The sequence below is a fragment of the Ranitomeya imitator genome, chromosome 2 (assembly GCF_032444005.1).
Source record: "Ranitomeya imitator isolate aRanImi1 chromosome 2, aRanImi1.pri, whole genome shotgun sequence".
In the NCBI taxonomy this organism is placed as follows: domain Eukaryota; kingdom Metazoa; phylum Chordata; class Amphibia; order Anura; family Dendrobatidae; genus Ranitomeya; species Ranitomeya imitator.
In genome coordinates, this window is record NC_091283.1 from 639,026,492 (window position 1) to 639,044,077 (window position 17,586).

Below are 17,586 nucleotides of genomic sequence, written 5' to 3' on the forward strand. Positions count from 1 at the left end.
AACTAACTTCAAATGTGAGGTGGTCCCTAAAAAAATGGTTTTGTAAATTTTTTTGTAAAAATGAGAAATCGCTGGTCAAATTTTAACCCTTATAACCCTTATAATTTTGTTTCCAAAATTGTGCTGATGTAAAGTAGACATGTGGGTAATGTTATTTATTAACTATTTTGTGTCACATAACTCTCTGGTTTAACAGACTAAAAATTCAAAATTTAAAAATTGCGAAATTTTCCAAAATTTCGCCAAATTTCCGATTTTTTCACAAATAACTGCAAAAATAATTGACCTAAATTTACTACTAATATGAAGCCCAATTTGTCACGAAAAAACAGTCTCAGAATTGCTAGGATCCGTTGAAGCGTTCCTGAGTTATTACCTTATAAAGGGTCACTGGTCAGAATTGCAAAAAATGGCAGGTCATTAAGGTCAAAATAGGCTGGGTCATGAAGGGGTTAACGGAAAAATAAAAAAGTTATGAATCTGGGAAGAAGGGGAGTGAAAAACGAAAATGCAAAAAGCTTGAAGGGGTTAACCTGTAGATATGGGGTTAATCTGCAAGTTATTAGTATTCTACAGCTGCACATGGCTGCAGTACTGAAAGACCGGCTGCCAGAGAAAATGAACTTTATTTATCCTGGTAGCCTCCACCTTCCAGTCATAGAGGTGCGGACACCATAGATTAATTTACTGCTTAGTACATAGTGTGTGGCTAACTATGCTCCAGCACTGACTGACCCGCCAGCTAAGCAGTGTATCAGTACCGTGCCGACTGTCATTCAGTGCTGGTGTGTGGTTACAATGGCAGTTCAATATGTACTGAGCGGTGACTGAAGCCGCGCCTCTATAACTGAAATCCGGAGGCTGCTGGGAAGAATAAAGTGCATTTCCTCCCTGCAGCTGGGCTCTCAATGTAGTGGCCGCATGACTTTAGCATGCTATTAGCTGAAGATTAACACCAGATATGCAAGATAATATTGTTTTTTGACATGACAGGTTCCCTTTAATGTTTAGGCATATTGCATTATCGATCAATACCTTTTACAAAGTACATTTTATATTAAATACAAAATATTTTGTTAAAATCAGTCATTTGGGAAGGAAGAGAAGAATGCAGACTCCTCAAAAAAAGGAGAATTTTCTTGTCCTGTGCGTCCTTTGGTGCGCAAACAGGCTGGAGCTTTTCATAAAGGATTTCCCACATTCTGCACAGTAAAATGGCTTATCCCCTCCATGTATCCTCTGATGTGAAACAAGGTTGGAACTCTTTATGAATCTTTTTCCGCAAATTGAACATACAAAAGGTTTTTCTCCCGTGTGGGTCCGCTGGTGCGTCACGAGGATCGATTTCTGGTTAAAGCTCCTGCCACATTCCGAACAAGAGAAGGGTTTTTCACCGGTGTGGATCCTTTGATGTCGGATGAGATGGGGTTTAGTTGAGAAATATTTTCCACACATAAAACAGAAAAACTGGTTCTCTCTAGGATTAAATCTGGGTTGTCGGGAAAAGTCGGATGTTTTTGGAAACCTTTTTTCTCGTTCATAACTGACAACTGGCCTCGCCATAGGTTGCTCCTTCTGCTGGATAGCCATACTAGAGTTACTAGCAACTGATTTCCACCAGTCAGAACAAGCTGCCACCTTATCTCCCACAGAAGACCTTGGATTCATAGGAAAAGCTGATCTATTGGTAAAGATCTCCCCATGTTCAGGAAAGTTTATCAGTGACGAGTGATGGACATTCTCTGAGCCAATATCCCAGTTATCATATTCCAGAAACCCCATGTCTGTATAGAGCTGGTCTACTGGTGTACACATATTGAGGTTACCTTCTTGATAAATATCCGCCGGGGCATAAAAGTCACACTCTGGAAAGTTTCCACCATCCCAAGACATAAGTTCCTCTTTAATGTGAGTATTTGAGTGCGGTATATGATCATAATTGTTTAAAACACTGGTCTTGGTTGAATTTCCTTCTTCACATGAGACGGGTTCTTCTTTAATACAAATAGATGGCTGATGGGTAGTTGACGTAAGTTTTCCAGCATTCCATATCATTGAATCGTCCTTAATGGGAGAAGATTGACAATTCTGTGTATGATCTGTAGCTGTGCAACAATCATAATCCTTGAAGTCATTTTCTCTAGATGGGCCTGATTGTACAAGGGCAGCTAGCTCCGGGGTCTTCTCCGTTTCAGTGCCTTCATATTCCGGAAGGGATTTTGTTTGATGGGACACAACAGAACTTATTTGATCGCCGCCATGGCTGGAAATAGAGCTTAGGTTAGGGATGTCAGATGAACTTTTGTTATTTATAGGTATACCTGTATGATAAAAAAGAAACACAACAATTACACTTGTCGAGCTATGAGAGCAAAAGTCTATTGGATCTGTAATCTTATTCATTTACAATAGGTAACTCAAAAGCATGTATCACCTTATCTTACTTGTTTAATTCATATACTCAAACACTCCATTTCTCACACATGGCTTTTATTTCCTAATTGCATTTTATTTATATGATTGTGCAGGTAGCCATGGGGTTTGATTTGCTGCACGAACAGATCCAGAGTTTGGCTTTACAGCAAGCAGCTGGGCAAGAGGAAAATGACTGACTGATAGAGTTAGAGCTCACTGGGCAGGGAGGGACAGGAGATTAGATGTTCCCACCACCTATAGGTGTAATCTAGTTTTGGCTTCTTTCACCTTGAATCCACATTCACATGTGGAGTAAATACCGCAGAATTTTGTATACTGGCCCAAAAAAGTCTCCTCCAAAGTTCAGTACGCTGCTAGGGCGTGCAGGTTTAAAGCACCACACTTGTGTTTTATTTCAGCACTGATGAAATAGTAACAAATAATTTTGTTTACCGTATATGGCACCAACATATTCTGCAGAACTTTAAAACATGGGGGCTTAGTCAGATCGTCAAAGACAGTACATTCCAGAAAACTGGAGCAGCATGAGAGAAGTCTTCGAGAACGAATTGGGAGGTTCAGAATATGGAGGATTTTAATCTTACGTCAGTTGCGGAGCAGAGATGAGGGAGGAGATGTAAGGTAGTGCAGAATTTTGGAGAGATCTGAGGGCGAGAGAGATAAGTTTGTATTGTATTTTGAAGCAGAGGGGCAACCAGTGAGTGTAATGACTGGTACAAAATGGAGGCATCAGTGAAGCAGTTGGACAGAAAAAGGATCCTGGCCCCCGCATTCAGGATGCAATGTAGGGGAGAAAGTTTGGTTGGAGGGATACCGATCAGAAGAGAGTTGCAGTAGTCAAGAGGAGAATGAATAAGACCATCAGTAAGCGTTTTTGCAGTTTTAAGGGTGAAAAAAGGTTGGATCCTTGAGAGGTTTTTAAAATATAGGTGAGATGAGCGAATGAGAGATTGTATATGGGGAATAAAGGAAAGTTTTGTGTCAAATATAATTACAAGACAGTGAGCATACTGCTTGGGAATTAAGGCTGAACCAGCCAAGGAAATGGCAATAGGGGTATAAGTCAGGGCTCTGGACAGATGGGGGACCTACTCGCCATCGGTGACACCGGCACTGTTATGACCTGGTGGTCAGGACAATAATGGACCTGGTGGTTAAGAGCACACGGAATGACCTGATAGTTACTGATAATATAGGACGAGCTCTGAGACGTGGGAACTCTGCTGACCGCAATCCCTAATCCTATCACACACACTAGAAATAGCCGTGGATAGCTCCTAACGCTCCCTATGCAACTCGACACAGCCTAAGGAACTAGCTAGCCCTAAAGATAGAAAAATAAAGCCTACCTTGCCTCAGAGAAATTCCCCAAAGGAAAAGGCAGCCCCCCACATATAATGACTGTGAGTAAAGATGAAAATTACAAACACAGAGATGAAATAGATTTAGCAAAGTGAGGCCCGACTTACTGAACAGACAGAGGATAGGAAAGGTAGCTTTGCGGTCAGCACAAAAAACTACAAAAAGACCACGCAGAGGGCGCAAAAAGACCCTCCGCACAGACTCACGGTGCGGAGGCGCTCCCTCTGCGTCCCAGAGCTTCCAGCAAGCAAGACAACAATCAAAATAGCAAGCTGAACAGAAAAATAGCAAACTAAAGAAAAACAAGCAGGAACTTAGCTTCTGCTGGGAAGACAGGTCACAAGAACGATCCAGGAGTGAACTAGACCAATACTGGAACATTGACAGGTGGCATGGAGCAATGATCTAGGTGGAGTTAAATAGAGCAGCCAGCTAACGAATTAACCTCGTCACCTGTGGAAGGAACCTCAGAAGCCGCAGCCCCACTCACAACTACCAGAGGAAGCCCATGGACAGAACCAGCCGAAGTACCATTCATGACCACAGGAGGGAGCTTGACAACAGAATTCACAACAGTACCCCCCCCCTTGAGGAGGGGTCACCGAACCCTCACCAGAGCCCCCAGGCCGACCAGGACGAGCCAAATGAAAGGCACGAACCAGATCGGCAGCATGAACATCGGAGGCAAAGACCATAACCCTTCCACTTAACCAGGTACTGGAGTTTCCGTCTCGAAATACGAGAATCCAAAATCTTCTCCACCACATACTCCAACTCCCCCTCAACCAACACCGGGGCAGGAGGATCAACGGATGGAACCACAGGCGCCACGTATCTCCGCAACAATGACCTATGGAATACATTATGGATGGCAAAAGAAGCTGGAAGGGTCAAACGAAACGACACAGGATTGAGAACCTCAGAAATCTTATACGGACCAATGAAACGAGGCTTAAACTTAGGAGAGGAAACCTTCATAGGAACATAACGAGACGACAACCAAACCATATCCCCAACACGAAGTCGGGGACCCACACAACGCCGGCGGTTAGCGAAACGTTGAGCCCTCTCCTGGGACAATGTCAAATTGTCCACCACATGAGTCCAAATCTGCTGCAACCTATCCACCACAGTATCTACACCAGGACAGTCCGAAGACTCAACCTGCCCTGAAGAGAAACGAGGATGGAAACCAGAATTGCAGAAAAACGGCGAAACCAAAGTAGCCGAGCTGGCCCGATTATTAAGGGCGAACTCAGCCAAAGGCAAAAAGGACACCCAATCATCCTGATCAGCAGAAACAAAGCATCTCAGATATGTTTCCAAAGTCTGATTAGTTGGTTCGGTTTGGCCATTTGTCTGAGGATGGAAAGCCGAGGAAAAAGACAAGTCAATGCCCATCCTAGCACAAAAGGCTCGCCAAAACCTCGAAACAAACTGGGAACCTCTGTCCGAAACGATGTTCTCCGGAATGCCATGTAAACGAACCACATGCTGGAAAAACAATGGCACCAAATCAGAGGAGGAAGGCAATTTAAACAAGGGTACCAAATGGACCATCTTAGAGAAGTGATCACAAACCACCCAAATGACTGACATCTTTTGAGAGACAGGGAGATCCGAAATAAAATCCATAGAGATATGCGTCCAGGGCCTCTTCGGGACCGGCAAGGGCAAAAGCAACCCACTGGCACGAGAACAGCAGGGCTTAGCCCGAGCACAAGTCCCACAGGACTGCACAAAAGAACGCACATCCCGCGACAAAGACGGCCACCAAAAGGATCTAGCCACCAAATCTCTGGTACCAAAGATTTCCGGATGACCAGCCAACACCGAACAATGAACCTCAGAGATAACTCTACTAGTCCATTTATCAGGGACAAACAGTTTCTCTGCTGGGCAACGGTCAGGTCTATCAGCCTGAAATTTTTGCAGCACCCGCCTCAAATCAGGGGAGATGGCAGACAAAATTACCCCCTCTTTGAGAATACCCGCCGGCTCAGGAACACCCGGAGAGTCGGGCACAAAACTCCTTGACAGGGCATCAGCCTTCACATTCTTAGAGCCTGGAAGGTACGAAACCACAAAATCAAAACGGGAGAAAAATAGCGACCAACGAGCCTGTCTAGGATTCAACCGTTTGGCAGACTCGAGATAAGTCAAATTCTTGTGATCCGTCAAGACCACCACGCGATGCTTGGCTCCTTCAAGCCAATGACGCCACTCCTCGAATGCCCACTTCATGGCCAACAACTCTCTATTGCCAACATCATAATTGCGCTCAGCAGGCGAAAACTTTCTAGAAAAGAAGGCACATGGTTTCATCACCGAGCCATCAGAACTTCTTTGCGACAAAACAGCCCCTGCTCCAATCTCAGAAGCATCAACCTCGACCTGAAACGGAAGCGAAACATCTGGCTGGCACAACACAGGGGCAGAAGAAAAACGACGCTTCAACTCCTGAAAAGCTTCCACAGCCGCAGAAGACCAATTGACCACATCAGCACCCTTCTTGGTCAAATCAGTCAACGGTTTAGCAACACTAGAAAAATTACTGATGAAGCGACGATAAAAATTAGCAAAGCCCAGGAACTTTTGCAGACTCTTCACAGATGTCGGCTGAGTCCAATCATAAATGGCCTGGACTTTAACAGGGTCCATCTCGATAGTAGAAGGGGAAAAAATGAAACCCAAAAATGAAACCTTCTGAACTCCAATGAGACACTTTGACCCCTTCACAAACAAGGAATTCGCACGAAGGACCTGGAACACCATTCTGACCTGCTTCACGTGAGACTCCCAATCATCCGAGAAGACCAAAATATCATCCAAATATACAATCAGGAATTTATCCAGGTACTCTCGGAAGATGTCATGCATAAAGGACTGAAATACTGATGGAGCATTGGAAAGCCCGAATGGCATAACCAGGTACTCAAAATGGCCCTCGGGCGTATTAAATGCTGATTTCCATTCATCGCCCTGTTTAATACGCACAAGATTATACGCACCACGAAGATCTATCTTGGTGAACCAACTAGCCCCCTTAATCCGAGCAAATAAATCAGACAGCAGCGGCAAAGGGTACTGAAATTTGACTGTGATCTTATTAAGAAGGCGGTAATCAATACAAGGTCTCAAAGAACCATCCTTCTTGGCCACAAAAAAGAACCCTGCTCTCAATGGTGACGACGACGGGCGAATATGACCCTTCTCCAAGGATTCCTTTACATAACTCCACATAGCGGCGTGCTCTGGCACAGATAAATTGAACAGTCGGCCCTCAGGAAACTTACTACCAGGAATCAAATTGATAGCACAATCGCAATCCCTATGAGGAGGTAGGGCACTGGATTTGGGCTCATCAAATACATCCTGGTAATCCGACAAAAACTCCGGGACTTCAGAAGGGGTGGATGACGAAATAGACAAAAATGGAACATCACCATGTACTCCCTGACAACCCCAGCTGGACACAGACATAGATTTCCAATTCAATACTGCATTATGGACCTGTAGCCATGGCAACCCCAAAACGACCACATCATGCAGATTATGCAACACCAAAAAGCGAATATCCTCCTGATGTGCAGGAGCCATGCACATGGTCAATTGGGTCCAGTACTGAGGCTTATTCTTGGCCAAAGGCGTAGCATCAATTCCTCTCAATGGAATAGGATACTGCAAGGGCTCCAAGAAAAAACCACAGAGCCTAGCAAACTCCAAGTCCATCAAATTCAGGGCAGCGCCTGAATCCACAAATGCCATAACAGAATAGGATGACAAAGAGCAGATCAGAGTAACGGACAAAAGAAATTTCGACTGTACCGTACCAATGGTGGCAGACCTAGCGAACCGCTTAGTGCGCTTAGGACAATCGGAGATAGCATGAGTGGAATCACCACAGTAAAAACACAGCCCATTCCGACGTCTGTGTTCTTGCCGTTCAGCTCTGGTCAAAGTCCTATCACATTGCATAGGCTCTGGTCTATGCTCAGATAATACCGCCAAATGGTGCACAGCTTTACGCTCACGTAAGCGTCGATCGATCTGAATGGCCAAAGACATAGACTCATTCAGACCAGCAGGCAACTGTTGTGTATGAACTGTTAAACTGTAAAGTGCTGCGGAATATGTTGGCGCTATATAAATAACAATTATTATTATTATTACCAGTCTGGGATGGGACTCGCAGCATCACCCCACAGCTTCATACCACCTCCTGTGACCCCACTCCACCGCCACGACCTCCCACCCCGCTTGTAAGCTGAATTCGGACTGTGAGATGAACCCCCATTTGGCACATTACATTTTTCCCTAACTTACTCCTGAAAATTTGGGGTGCGTCTTAAGGTCCTGTGTGTCATATAGTCTGAAAAATACAATAAGTTAAATCTTTGGCACTGTACTATACCTATATTTCTCTGCTGTATCTCTGCATCATGAATTGTGGTATGTGTTAACCCCTTAATCACCGGGCCATTTTCCATCTTTGCGTGTTTGTTTTTTGTTCCTCTTCTTCCCAGAGCCATAACTTTGTTATTTTTTGGTCATTATGTCCATGTGAGGGCTTATTTTTGCAGGACAGGTTGTACTTTTGAACGACACCATTGGTTTTAACATATCGTGTATTGGAAAACAGGAAAAATATTCCAAGTGCAGTGAAATTGCAAAAAAAAGTGCAATTTGTGGAAAAGTGAAGTTGTTTGGTTTTTTTAACCATGTTCACTAAATGTTACAACTGACCTGCTATTATGATTGTCCAGGTCATTACGAGCTCATAGACACCAAACATGTCTGGGCTCTTTTTTATTTAAGTGATGAAAAAAAATTCCCAAATTTGTTAAGAACAAAAAAGGCGTCATGTTCCAAGATCTGTAACATCTCCATTTTTCGTGATATCAGAGACTGACAGCAGCATTTAACTAGTTAGCAGTCGTGGGTGGATCGCGATTCCACCCATGGCTGTTGCGGGCACCTGTCAGCTGTATAGATCAGGGGGAGTTTGATATGTGCTTACTATTACGCCACATGTCGTAAAGGGGTTAAAGAGGGACCATGTAAACATGGCCCTGATCTTTAGCCTACTTTCACCTTTCCCTCTCCCCTACGTATACCATCCAGAGAAAAAACAAACTCTGAGTTGTATGCTCATACATCTCATTCCACAACAAAACTAAAATTAAGTTAAATAACTTTTCTGATGAACAACAACATATAACAAATTACACTGTGTCATTTATCAAAAACTGGGACAACCTGCAGATGCTGTGTGAAAAAATTAATTCCCCCCCATGACTCAACAGCTGTAGAACCATCTTTAGCTGCAATAGTTTAGTATTTTACGAAAAACGTTATTTCAGTCTTTCACATTCTTCTTTACAATTTTGCTTAAAGGGAATCCCTACTATGCCGTCTATATGGGCATGTATATAATCGAAATATGAATAATATGATACCTTGATATCTGCGATCTGATGTATTATTCCACAGAAATCCACATTTTTCTTATATGTAAATGAGCTGTTCCAGGCTATGGGCTGGACACTGATCTGAATGAGAATCTGCCTTTAGAGATTATTTTAGATGAAAGGGAGAGTTACCAGTGTGAGACATGTAATGACTGACAGTCTGATCTCCTAATCTACATGTCTCACACTGGTAACGCCCCCTTTCATGTAAAATAAGCTCTGGAGGCAGATTCTCTGGGAGATCTATGTCTGACCCATAGATCTTAATAGCTCATTTACCTATAAGAAAAACGTAGATTTCCTGCAGTGATTTAGATTATTGTCCTGTTGTGCGATCCAGTTTCAGCCACGCTTTATGTTTTCAATAAAATAGCGGAAAATTTAACTCCCAAAATATTTTGTCTGCAGAGATGTTTTTGGTCAACTCAATGACTGCAAGGTGCCCAGATCCTATAGCTGCAAGACATCTAAATTCACTACCCCTCTACCATCATGCTTGATAGTTTGTATGAGGCATTTGTGCTGTTATGATGTGTGTTTTGTTTTTGACAAACATAGCGCAGGGTATTACGGCCAAACATCTTCACTTTGGTCTAGTTTGACAAAAGGGTGCTATTCCAGAAGTCTTGCAATTTGTTCAGATGCAATTTTGCAAACTTTATCTGTGCTGCCATGTGATTATTTTTATTTTTAGAAAGAAGGGGCTTTCTTCTGGCAACCCTTCTAAACAAGAAATACTTGTTCAGTCTTTTTCTAATAGTACTTTCATGAATTTGAACATGTAACAAACTGACTGAGGCCTTTAGAGTCTGAGCTGTAGCTCTTGTATTTTTTTTCCGCAATTTCTCTAAGCATTGCATGATCTCACCTTGAGTAAAATTTGCCGGGACATCCAATCCTGGGCAGATTGACGCTGTCTTGAATCTATTCCACTTGGGAATAATCTTTCTCACTGAAGAAAGACACCAAATGGTTTGGAAATGGCCTTGTAACACTTCACAGATTGATGGACTGCAACAATTGCTTATCTAAGACCACTAATAATGTTTACATGCCTTGATGCCGCAGACCAGAAAGCTGCAAAAACTTCTGCTTTTATACAGGTGGACTTACTGAAGAAAATAAATCAATGATATTTGATTACCAACCTATGGAAGTAGTAAGGGTACACTTAATTTTTCACACACTAGTTTTTGGTAAATAGTGACATGGTGTAAATTGTCATGTGTTGGGAATCTGAGGTTGTATGTACTTTATCTTAAGATCTCCTAAGGACCAGATGAGTTTTTTTATATGTCCTAATACATAAACCCTTAGCATTCAAAGAGGGTGGACTTTATTTTTCATCGTGATTGTACAGAGACCTACAAAATAACAAATGTCATGCAGCTCTGCAACTTCAAAATTGCTGTTCTCCGAATATTACACTTGGAATTTGGAGACTTGGTATAAGAATAGAGGCAAGAGTCAAATCTCTAGTCCCCATAGTTGCAGCAAGTGATCAGTCATGCATGTATTACATATATCCTTTACAATAAAAGGGTTTCTATAACTAATGATGAATCAAAAAAGAAAATATGGCACTCACCCCTAAAGATGCTGTAGTGAAGTCCTTTATTTGCTACGAACAGCAATCAGGTACACATGGAGAGGCGGCAGGACGTGAAGAGGAGAGGGTGCGGGGAACAGGTAAGGACTACGGCCGTTTCGCGCAAAGCGCTTCAACGGGTCCAGGTCCTGGACCCGTTGAAGCGCTTTGCACGAAACGGCCGTAGTCCTTACCTGTTCCCCGCACCCTCTCCTCTTCACGTCCTGCCGCTTCCCCCCTGGACCCGTTGAAGCGCTTTGCGCGAAACGGCCGTAGTCCTTACCTGTTCCCCGCACCCTCTCCTCTTCACGTCCTGCCGCCTCTCCATGTGTACCTGATTGCTGTTCGTAGCAAATAAAGGACTTCACTACAGCATCTTTAGGGGTGAGTGCCATATTTTCTTTTTTGATTCATCGTCAGTCAAGTCTTTGGTCCTCTGTGGATTGTTTCATTGAGCACCACCGCGAGCTGTTTTCTCTGGATAGTGCTGCAGTCTGCTCTGCCGCCGCTCATTTACACACCTGTGAATAATTTGCGGATCTAGTGCCGCACGGCTACCATTTTTTTGGTTTGGTTTTGTTGTTTCTATAACTAGTTGACCCCCTTTCATGTGTTTAACTCTAGAGCAGGTCAATCCAGTCCTGAGGGGCAGCGATGCCTTTATATGATTGACAGGGTATCTGAGTATGCAAGCTAAGATGACAAGCTCATTGTCCTCTGCTCTGAGCCTGCTGATGCTTTGGAGTGCTGGCCCATTCAATTGACAAGTGCTGCAATGTGCTTGTCATTAGCAAGGATACAGCAGCACTTGTGAACTGAAGAATCCAGCACTTATACTCCAAAGCACTGGCAGGACAGTGATGTCTATCATCGGAGCTTGCCAATGCTTTCTAGGTGCCGAACCCTTCAAATGACATGTGCTATGAGGAGCTTTCTAATGACAAGCACATCACAGCGCTTGTCAATTGAGGAGGTCTGCGATTCAGTGAAGTGACGGGATCCATGAAGAATGATCCGAGCTTGTTCTCAGATATCGCATCAATCATTTAAAAGGTAGCTGTGCCCCCCATGAGGAGCAAATTAAAATGCTCTGCTCATTCAGTCTGAATCCTGTGTCCAGAAGAGGGGTGGATTGGATGTAACAGACACGAAGCATTACTTGCATGTCAAAAACTGATTACGTGACCCATACCAAAATGCCCTCACAGAAGAAGCGCAGGCAATTACAGTATATTAGTATTATGAAAACTGAGGACATATGGAAGGGGGTCAAATAGTGGTGGGAAACCCCATTCAAGACAACCAGTTTTTATTGCCTCAATGCAACTAAAATTAAGCAACTTTGGAGACATTCTTGAATATTTTTTTTTCCAGTTGTGTGTCTACAACTCCAGTGCATCCGTCTAGGTTTCAAAGTCACAAAGTACAAAAACAACTCTGTGAAATCTTATTTGTAGTCATACACTAATCAATCTGCCCCCTACAACTTAAATATTTATACTGTGATACTAAGAAATTTAGTGACAACGAAGATCATTGCTGACCTGATGATATGACGTTCTGGTGGTTCTTCATCACGATGTCTTTGTACAAGTCCTTGTGTCCTTCTATATACTCCCACTCCTCCATGGAGAAATGGACAGTGACATCCTGACACCTTATAGGAACCTAACACACATAATACAGTCATCATCCAGACACATTATTCCCAAGTATTATGGTACCATGACCCATTATTCCCAGAGGCACTCACCTCTCTAGTTAGCAGCGCAATAATCTTGTTGGTAAGGTCTAACATCTGATCAGTTTTTACCCCCTGAGGTGACCTTATGTTAAGGCTCTGGGTCCGACTCCATTTTCTACACTCAATAGTTGTCTTCTTCTCTGGAACATAATCCTAGGAATTCAAAATAATAGAAGATATATATAACACTGTTTTTGTAGACTCAAAATTATCCACTAAGTGGTCAAAATCTTTGATACTTTTCAACCAGTTTCATTACTGACTATATTTTATTATTATGACCCCAGAGACAAGACTTTCAATAGTATTAGAAATATAGCACAAAAGGCCTATAATCTCCCACCTGTCTGGTGAGGTCATGTGCCCTTAATGACAAAGTCCCTCACTTTTCTGGTCATGTTCCAATAGTAATAAAGAGATATGACATATGAGGGTATAGCTGTATCATGCCACCTTGATGATTGAAGTAGATTCAGCTAATTATGAAAATGAAGCAGCCTCGATCATTTCTGCTTCTGGTTTGCTCTGCAGAGAATGACATCTCTACCCATTCAGTGAAATCTGCAGCGTAGATGAGAGCAAAGCTGTGTAGAAAATGTAGCAGTAGGGCTGGAGTCATACTAGCAGTCCGATGTTGATCCAGAAAAGTGGGCGAGTGTCATGCTAGTACAATGCAATTTTTAGCAAGTAGCATCCGTCTGACAAGCATACGGAAAGCATTTTTAACATCTGTTTTTACATACAATTCTCTTTCATTTCAAGCTAGTTTTCTAACTAATAAAACAATGTTATATACAGATATAGATAGACTAGCTATTGAACCCGTTCTACGCCCGGGTGGCGAGCATTTATATTGGTATATGGTCTCCATCCTGGTATGTGCTGCTCCATCCTGCGCCCCCATCCTGTCATGTGCTGCTCCATCCTGAGCCCCCATCCTGTCATGTGCTGCTCCATCCTGCGCCCCCATCCTGTCATGTGCTGCTCCCATCCTGCGTCCCCATCCTGTCATGTGCTGCACCCATCCTGCGTCCCCATCCTGTCATGTGCTGCACCCATCCTGCGTCCCCATCCTGTCATGTGCTGCTCCCATCCAGCGTCCCCATCCTGTCATGTGCTGCTCCCATCCTGTCATGCGCTGCTCCCATCCTGCGTCCCCATCCTGTCATGTGCTGCTCCCATCCTGCGTCCCCATCCTGTTATGTGCTGCTCCCATCCTGCGTCCCCATCCTGTCATGCGCTGCTCCCATCCTGCGTCCCCATCCTGTCATGCGCTGCACCCATCCTGCGTCCCCATCCTGTCATGTGCTGCTCCCATCCTGCGTCCCCATCCTGTCATGTGCTGCTCCCATCCTGCGTCCCCATCCTGTCATGTGCTGCTCCATCCTGCGTCCCCATCCTGTCATGCGCTGCTCCCATCCTGCGTCCCCATCCTGTCATGTGCTGCAGCCATCCTGCGTCCCCATCCTGTCATGTGCTGCACCCATCCTGCAACCCCATCCTGTCATGCGCTGCTCCCATCCTGCGTCCCCATCCTGTCATGTGCTGCACCCATCCTGCGTCCCCATCCTGCCATGTGCTGCACCCATCCTGCAACCCCATCCTGTCATGCGCTGCTCCCATCCTGCGTCCCCATCCTGTCATGCGCTGCTCCCATCCTGCGTCCCCATCCTGTCATGTGCTGCACCCATCCTGCGTCCCCATCCTGTCATGCGCTGCTCCCATCCTGCGTCCCCATCCTGTCATGCGCTGCTCCCATCCTGCGTCCCCATCCTGTCATGCGCTGCTCCCATCCTGCGTCTCCATCCTGTCATGTGCTGCTCCCATCCTGCGCCCCCATTCTGACATGCATGTAAAGAAGCTGCGGAGACACCATCACGTGTTTCTCGACGCAAGCAGTGAATAGCCAGGCCTTTCCCCGGGAAGGAACAACCACGGGAAGGGCAGCATCCTATGAAGGAAAGCCACCTATGCCAAGCATGGTATCCATCCACAGACAGCTGTTTCGGGGTTTTTGCCCCTTATCAGTGTGGAGTAGGAATCTGGCTATTAGGAGCAGTGCCTAGTAAAAAGGCTATAAAGGCACAGATGATTGGCCTCGGGGAGACCAAAACATCCAACACCACGGAGACACCATCACGTGTTTCTCAACGCTGTGATTCCAGAACACTGCCCCCATCCCTTATGGGAAATATGCAGATACATGTAAAGAAGCTGCGGAGACACCATCACGTGTTTCTCGACGCAAGCAGTGAATAGCCAGGCCTTTCCCCGGGAAGGAACAACCACGGGAAGGGCAGCATCCTATGAAGGAAAGCCACCTATGCCAAGCATGGTATCCATCCACAGACAGCTGTTTCGGGGTTTTTGCCCCTCATCAGTGTGGAGTAGGAATCTGGCTATTAGGAGCAGTGCCTAGTAAAAAGGCTATAAAGGCACAGATGATTGGCCTCGGGGAGACCAAAACATCCAACACCACGGAGACACCATCACGTGTTTCTCAACGCTGTGATTCCAGAACACTGCCCCCATCCCTTATGGGAAATATGCAGATGCATGTAAAGAAGCTGCGGAGACACCATCACGTGTTTCTCGACGCAAGCAGTGAATAGCCAGGCCTTTCCCCGGGAAGGAACAACCACGGGAAGGGCAGCATCCTATGAAGGAAAGCCACCTATGCCAAGCATGGTATCCATCCACAGACAGCTGTTTCGGGGTTTTTGCCCCTCATCAGTGTGGAGTAGGAATCTGGCTATTAGGAGCAGTGCCTAGTAAAAAGGCTATAAAGGCACAGATGATTGGCCTCGGGGAGACCAAAACATCCAACACCACGGAGACACCATCACGTGTTTCTCAACGCTGTGATTCCAGAACACTGCCCCCATCCCTTATGGGAAATATGCAGATGCATGTAAAGAAGCTGCGGAGACACCATCACGTGTTTCTCGACGCAAGCAGTGAATAGCCAGGCCTTTCCCCGGGAAGGAACAACCACGGGAAGGGCAGCATCCTATGAAGGAAAGCCACCTATGCCAAGCATGGTATCCATCCACAGACAGCTGTTTCGGGGTTTTTGCCCCTCATCAGTGTGGAGTAGGAATCACAGCGTCGAGAAACACGTGATGGTGTCTCCGCAGCTTCTTTACATGCATCTGCATATTTCCCATAAGGGATGGGGGCAGTGTTCTGGAATCACAGCGTTGAGAAACACGTGATGGTGTCTCCGTGGTGTTGGATGTTTTGGTCTCCCCGAGGCCAATCATCTGTGCCTTTATAGCCTTTTTACTAGGCACTGCTCCTAATAGCCAGATTCCTACTCCACACTGATGAGGGGCAAAAACCCCGAAACAGCTGTCTGTGGATGGATACCATGCTTGGCATAGGTGGCTTTCCTTCATAGGATGCTGCCCTTCCCGTGGTTGTTCCTTCCCGGGGAAAGGCCTGGCTATTCACTGCTTGCGTCGAGAAACACGTGATGGTGTCTCCGCAGCTTCTTTACATGCATCTGCATATTTCCCATAAGGGATGGGGGCAGTGTTCTGGAATCACAGCGTTGAGAAACACGTGATGGTGTCTCCGTGGTGTTGGATGTTTTGGTCTCCCCGAGGCCAATCATCTGTGCCTTTATAGCCTTTTTACTAGGCACTGCTCCTAATAGCCAGATTCCTACTCCACACTGATGAGGGGCAAAAACCCCGAAACAGCTGTCTGTGGATGGATACCATGCTTGGCATAGGTGGCTTTCCTTCATAGGATGCTGCCCTTCCCGTGGTTGTTCCTTCCCGGGGAAAGGCCTGGCTATTCACTGCTTGCGTCGAGAAACACGTGATGGTGTCTCCGCAGCTTCTTTACATGCATCTGCATATTTCCCATAATGGATGGGGGCAGTGTTCTGGAATCACAGCGTTGAGAAACACGTGATGGTGTCTCCGTGGTGTTGGATGTTTTGGTCTCCCCGAGGCCAATCATCTGTGCCTTTATACCCATTCTGACATGGGCTGCTCCCATCCTGCCACACTCAGCTCTGCTACATCTGCCACACTCTGCTCTACTACTTCTGCCACACTCAGCTCTGCTACATCTGCCACACTCTGCTCTGCTACATCTGCACACTCTGCTCTGCTACATCTGCCACACTCTGCTCTGCTACATCTGCCACACTCTGCTCTGCTACATCTGCCACACTCTGCTCTGCTACATCTGCCACACTCTGCTCTGCTACATCTGCCACACTCTGCTCTGCTACATCTGCCACACTCTGCTCTGACCCGCTCGGCCCCGCTGCCTCTGACCCGCTCGGTGCCGAGTGCTGGGGGGCCTGAGGCGGGGACACCGGCACGCTGTGGGGGTCAGGTGCCGGTATCGCCGCCAGCTCAGGCCCCCCAGCACTTACTATATTCAGACCTGTAGAAGCGCTTGGATCAGCGTGAAACAGCTGTCGTCGTTCACCTGCTCACCTCCCGTCCACCTGCACTCCCTCGGACCGCAAGGCTGTACTTTTTCATGTTTTGAATAAAGAATTGGATCACAGATGGGTGAGTGCTGCCGCATTTTCTGTTCTGATCTACATGTTTGCATCTATCTTCCATGCGAGCACCCCCTATACTGAAGTCAGTCCGTCACCACTCACTGCTGCTGATCTGCCAGAAGGCTGTGCAACTCACTTTTTCCTTTGTTTTTGGACTTACTATATTCACCTGGCCCCGTTCCACCACTGCGCGCCGCCATCTTCCCGGTCCTCTGGCTGTGACTGGTCAGTCAGAGGGCGGCGCCGGCGCGCATTAAGCGCGTCATCGCGCCCTCTGAACTGAAGGTCACAGGCCGAGGACCGGGAAGATGGCGGCGCGCAGCGGTGGAACGGGACAGGTGAATATAGCTCATACTTACCCTCCTGGCGGTCCCTGACTCTCCGGTGGAGATCGCGGTGTGCGTTCAGTGCTTACGCATACCGCGATCTCCTGGGAGCGTCACTCTGTGAGGCCCAG

At 45.8% G+C, this 17,586-nt stretch overlaps 1 protein-coding gene across 4 annotated transcripts in view; it reads right to left on the bottom strand.

The window, feature by feature from the left end:
- Window positions 1–974: 974 nt before the first annotated feature.
- LOC138665366 (gastrula zinc finger protein XlCGF53.1-like) overlaps window positions 975–17,586 on the bottom strand; it is a 35,957-nt gene continuing 19,345 nt past the window's right edge. For 2 of the 4 annotated variants that reach the window (XM_069752785.1, XM_069752786.1), the window contains exons 3-6: window positions 12,611–12,754; window positions 12,402–12,525; window positions 10,138–10,221; window positions 975–2,321 (exon numbers count right to left, since the gene is read on the bottom strand). In XM_069752785.1, coding sequence (XP_069608886.1) covers window positions 1,120–2,321; window positions 10,138–10,221; window positions 12,402–12,525; window positions 12,611–12,754 — 1,554 coding nt within the window. In that variant the 3' untranslated portion in view covers window positions 975–1,119. The remainder of the gene's footprint in view (window positions 2,322–10,137; window positions 10,222–12,401; window positions 12,526–12,610; window positions 12,755–17,586) is intronic. The other 2 variants (XM_069752787.1, XM_069752788.1) reach the window with 1 other exon arrangement.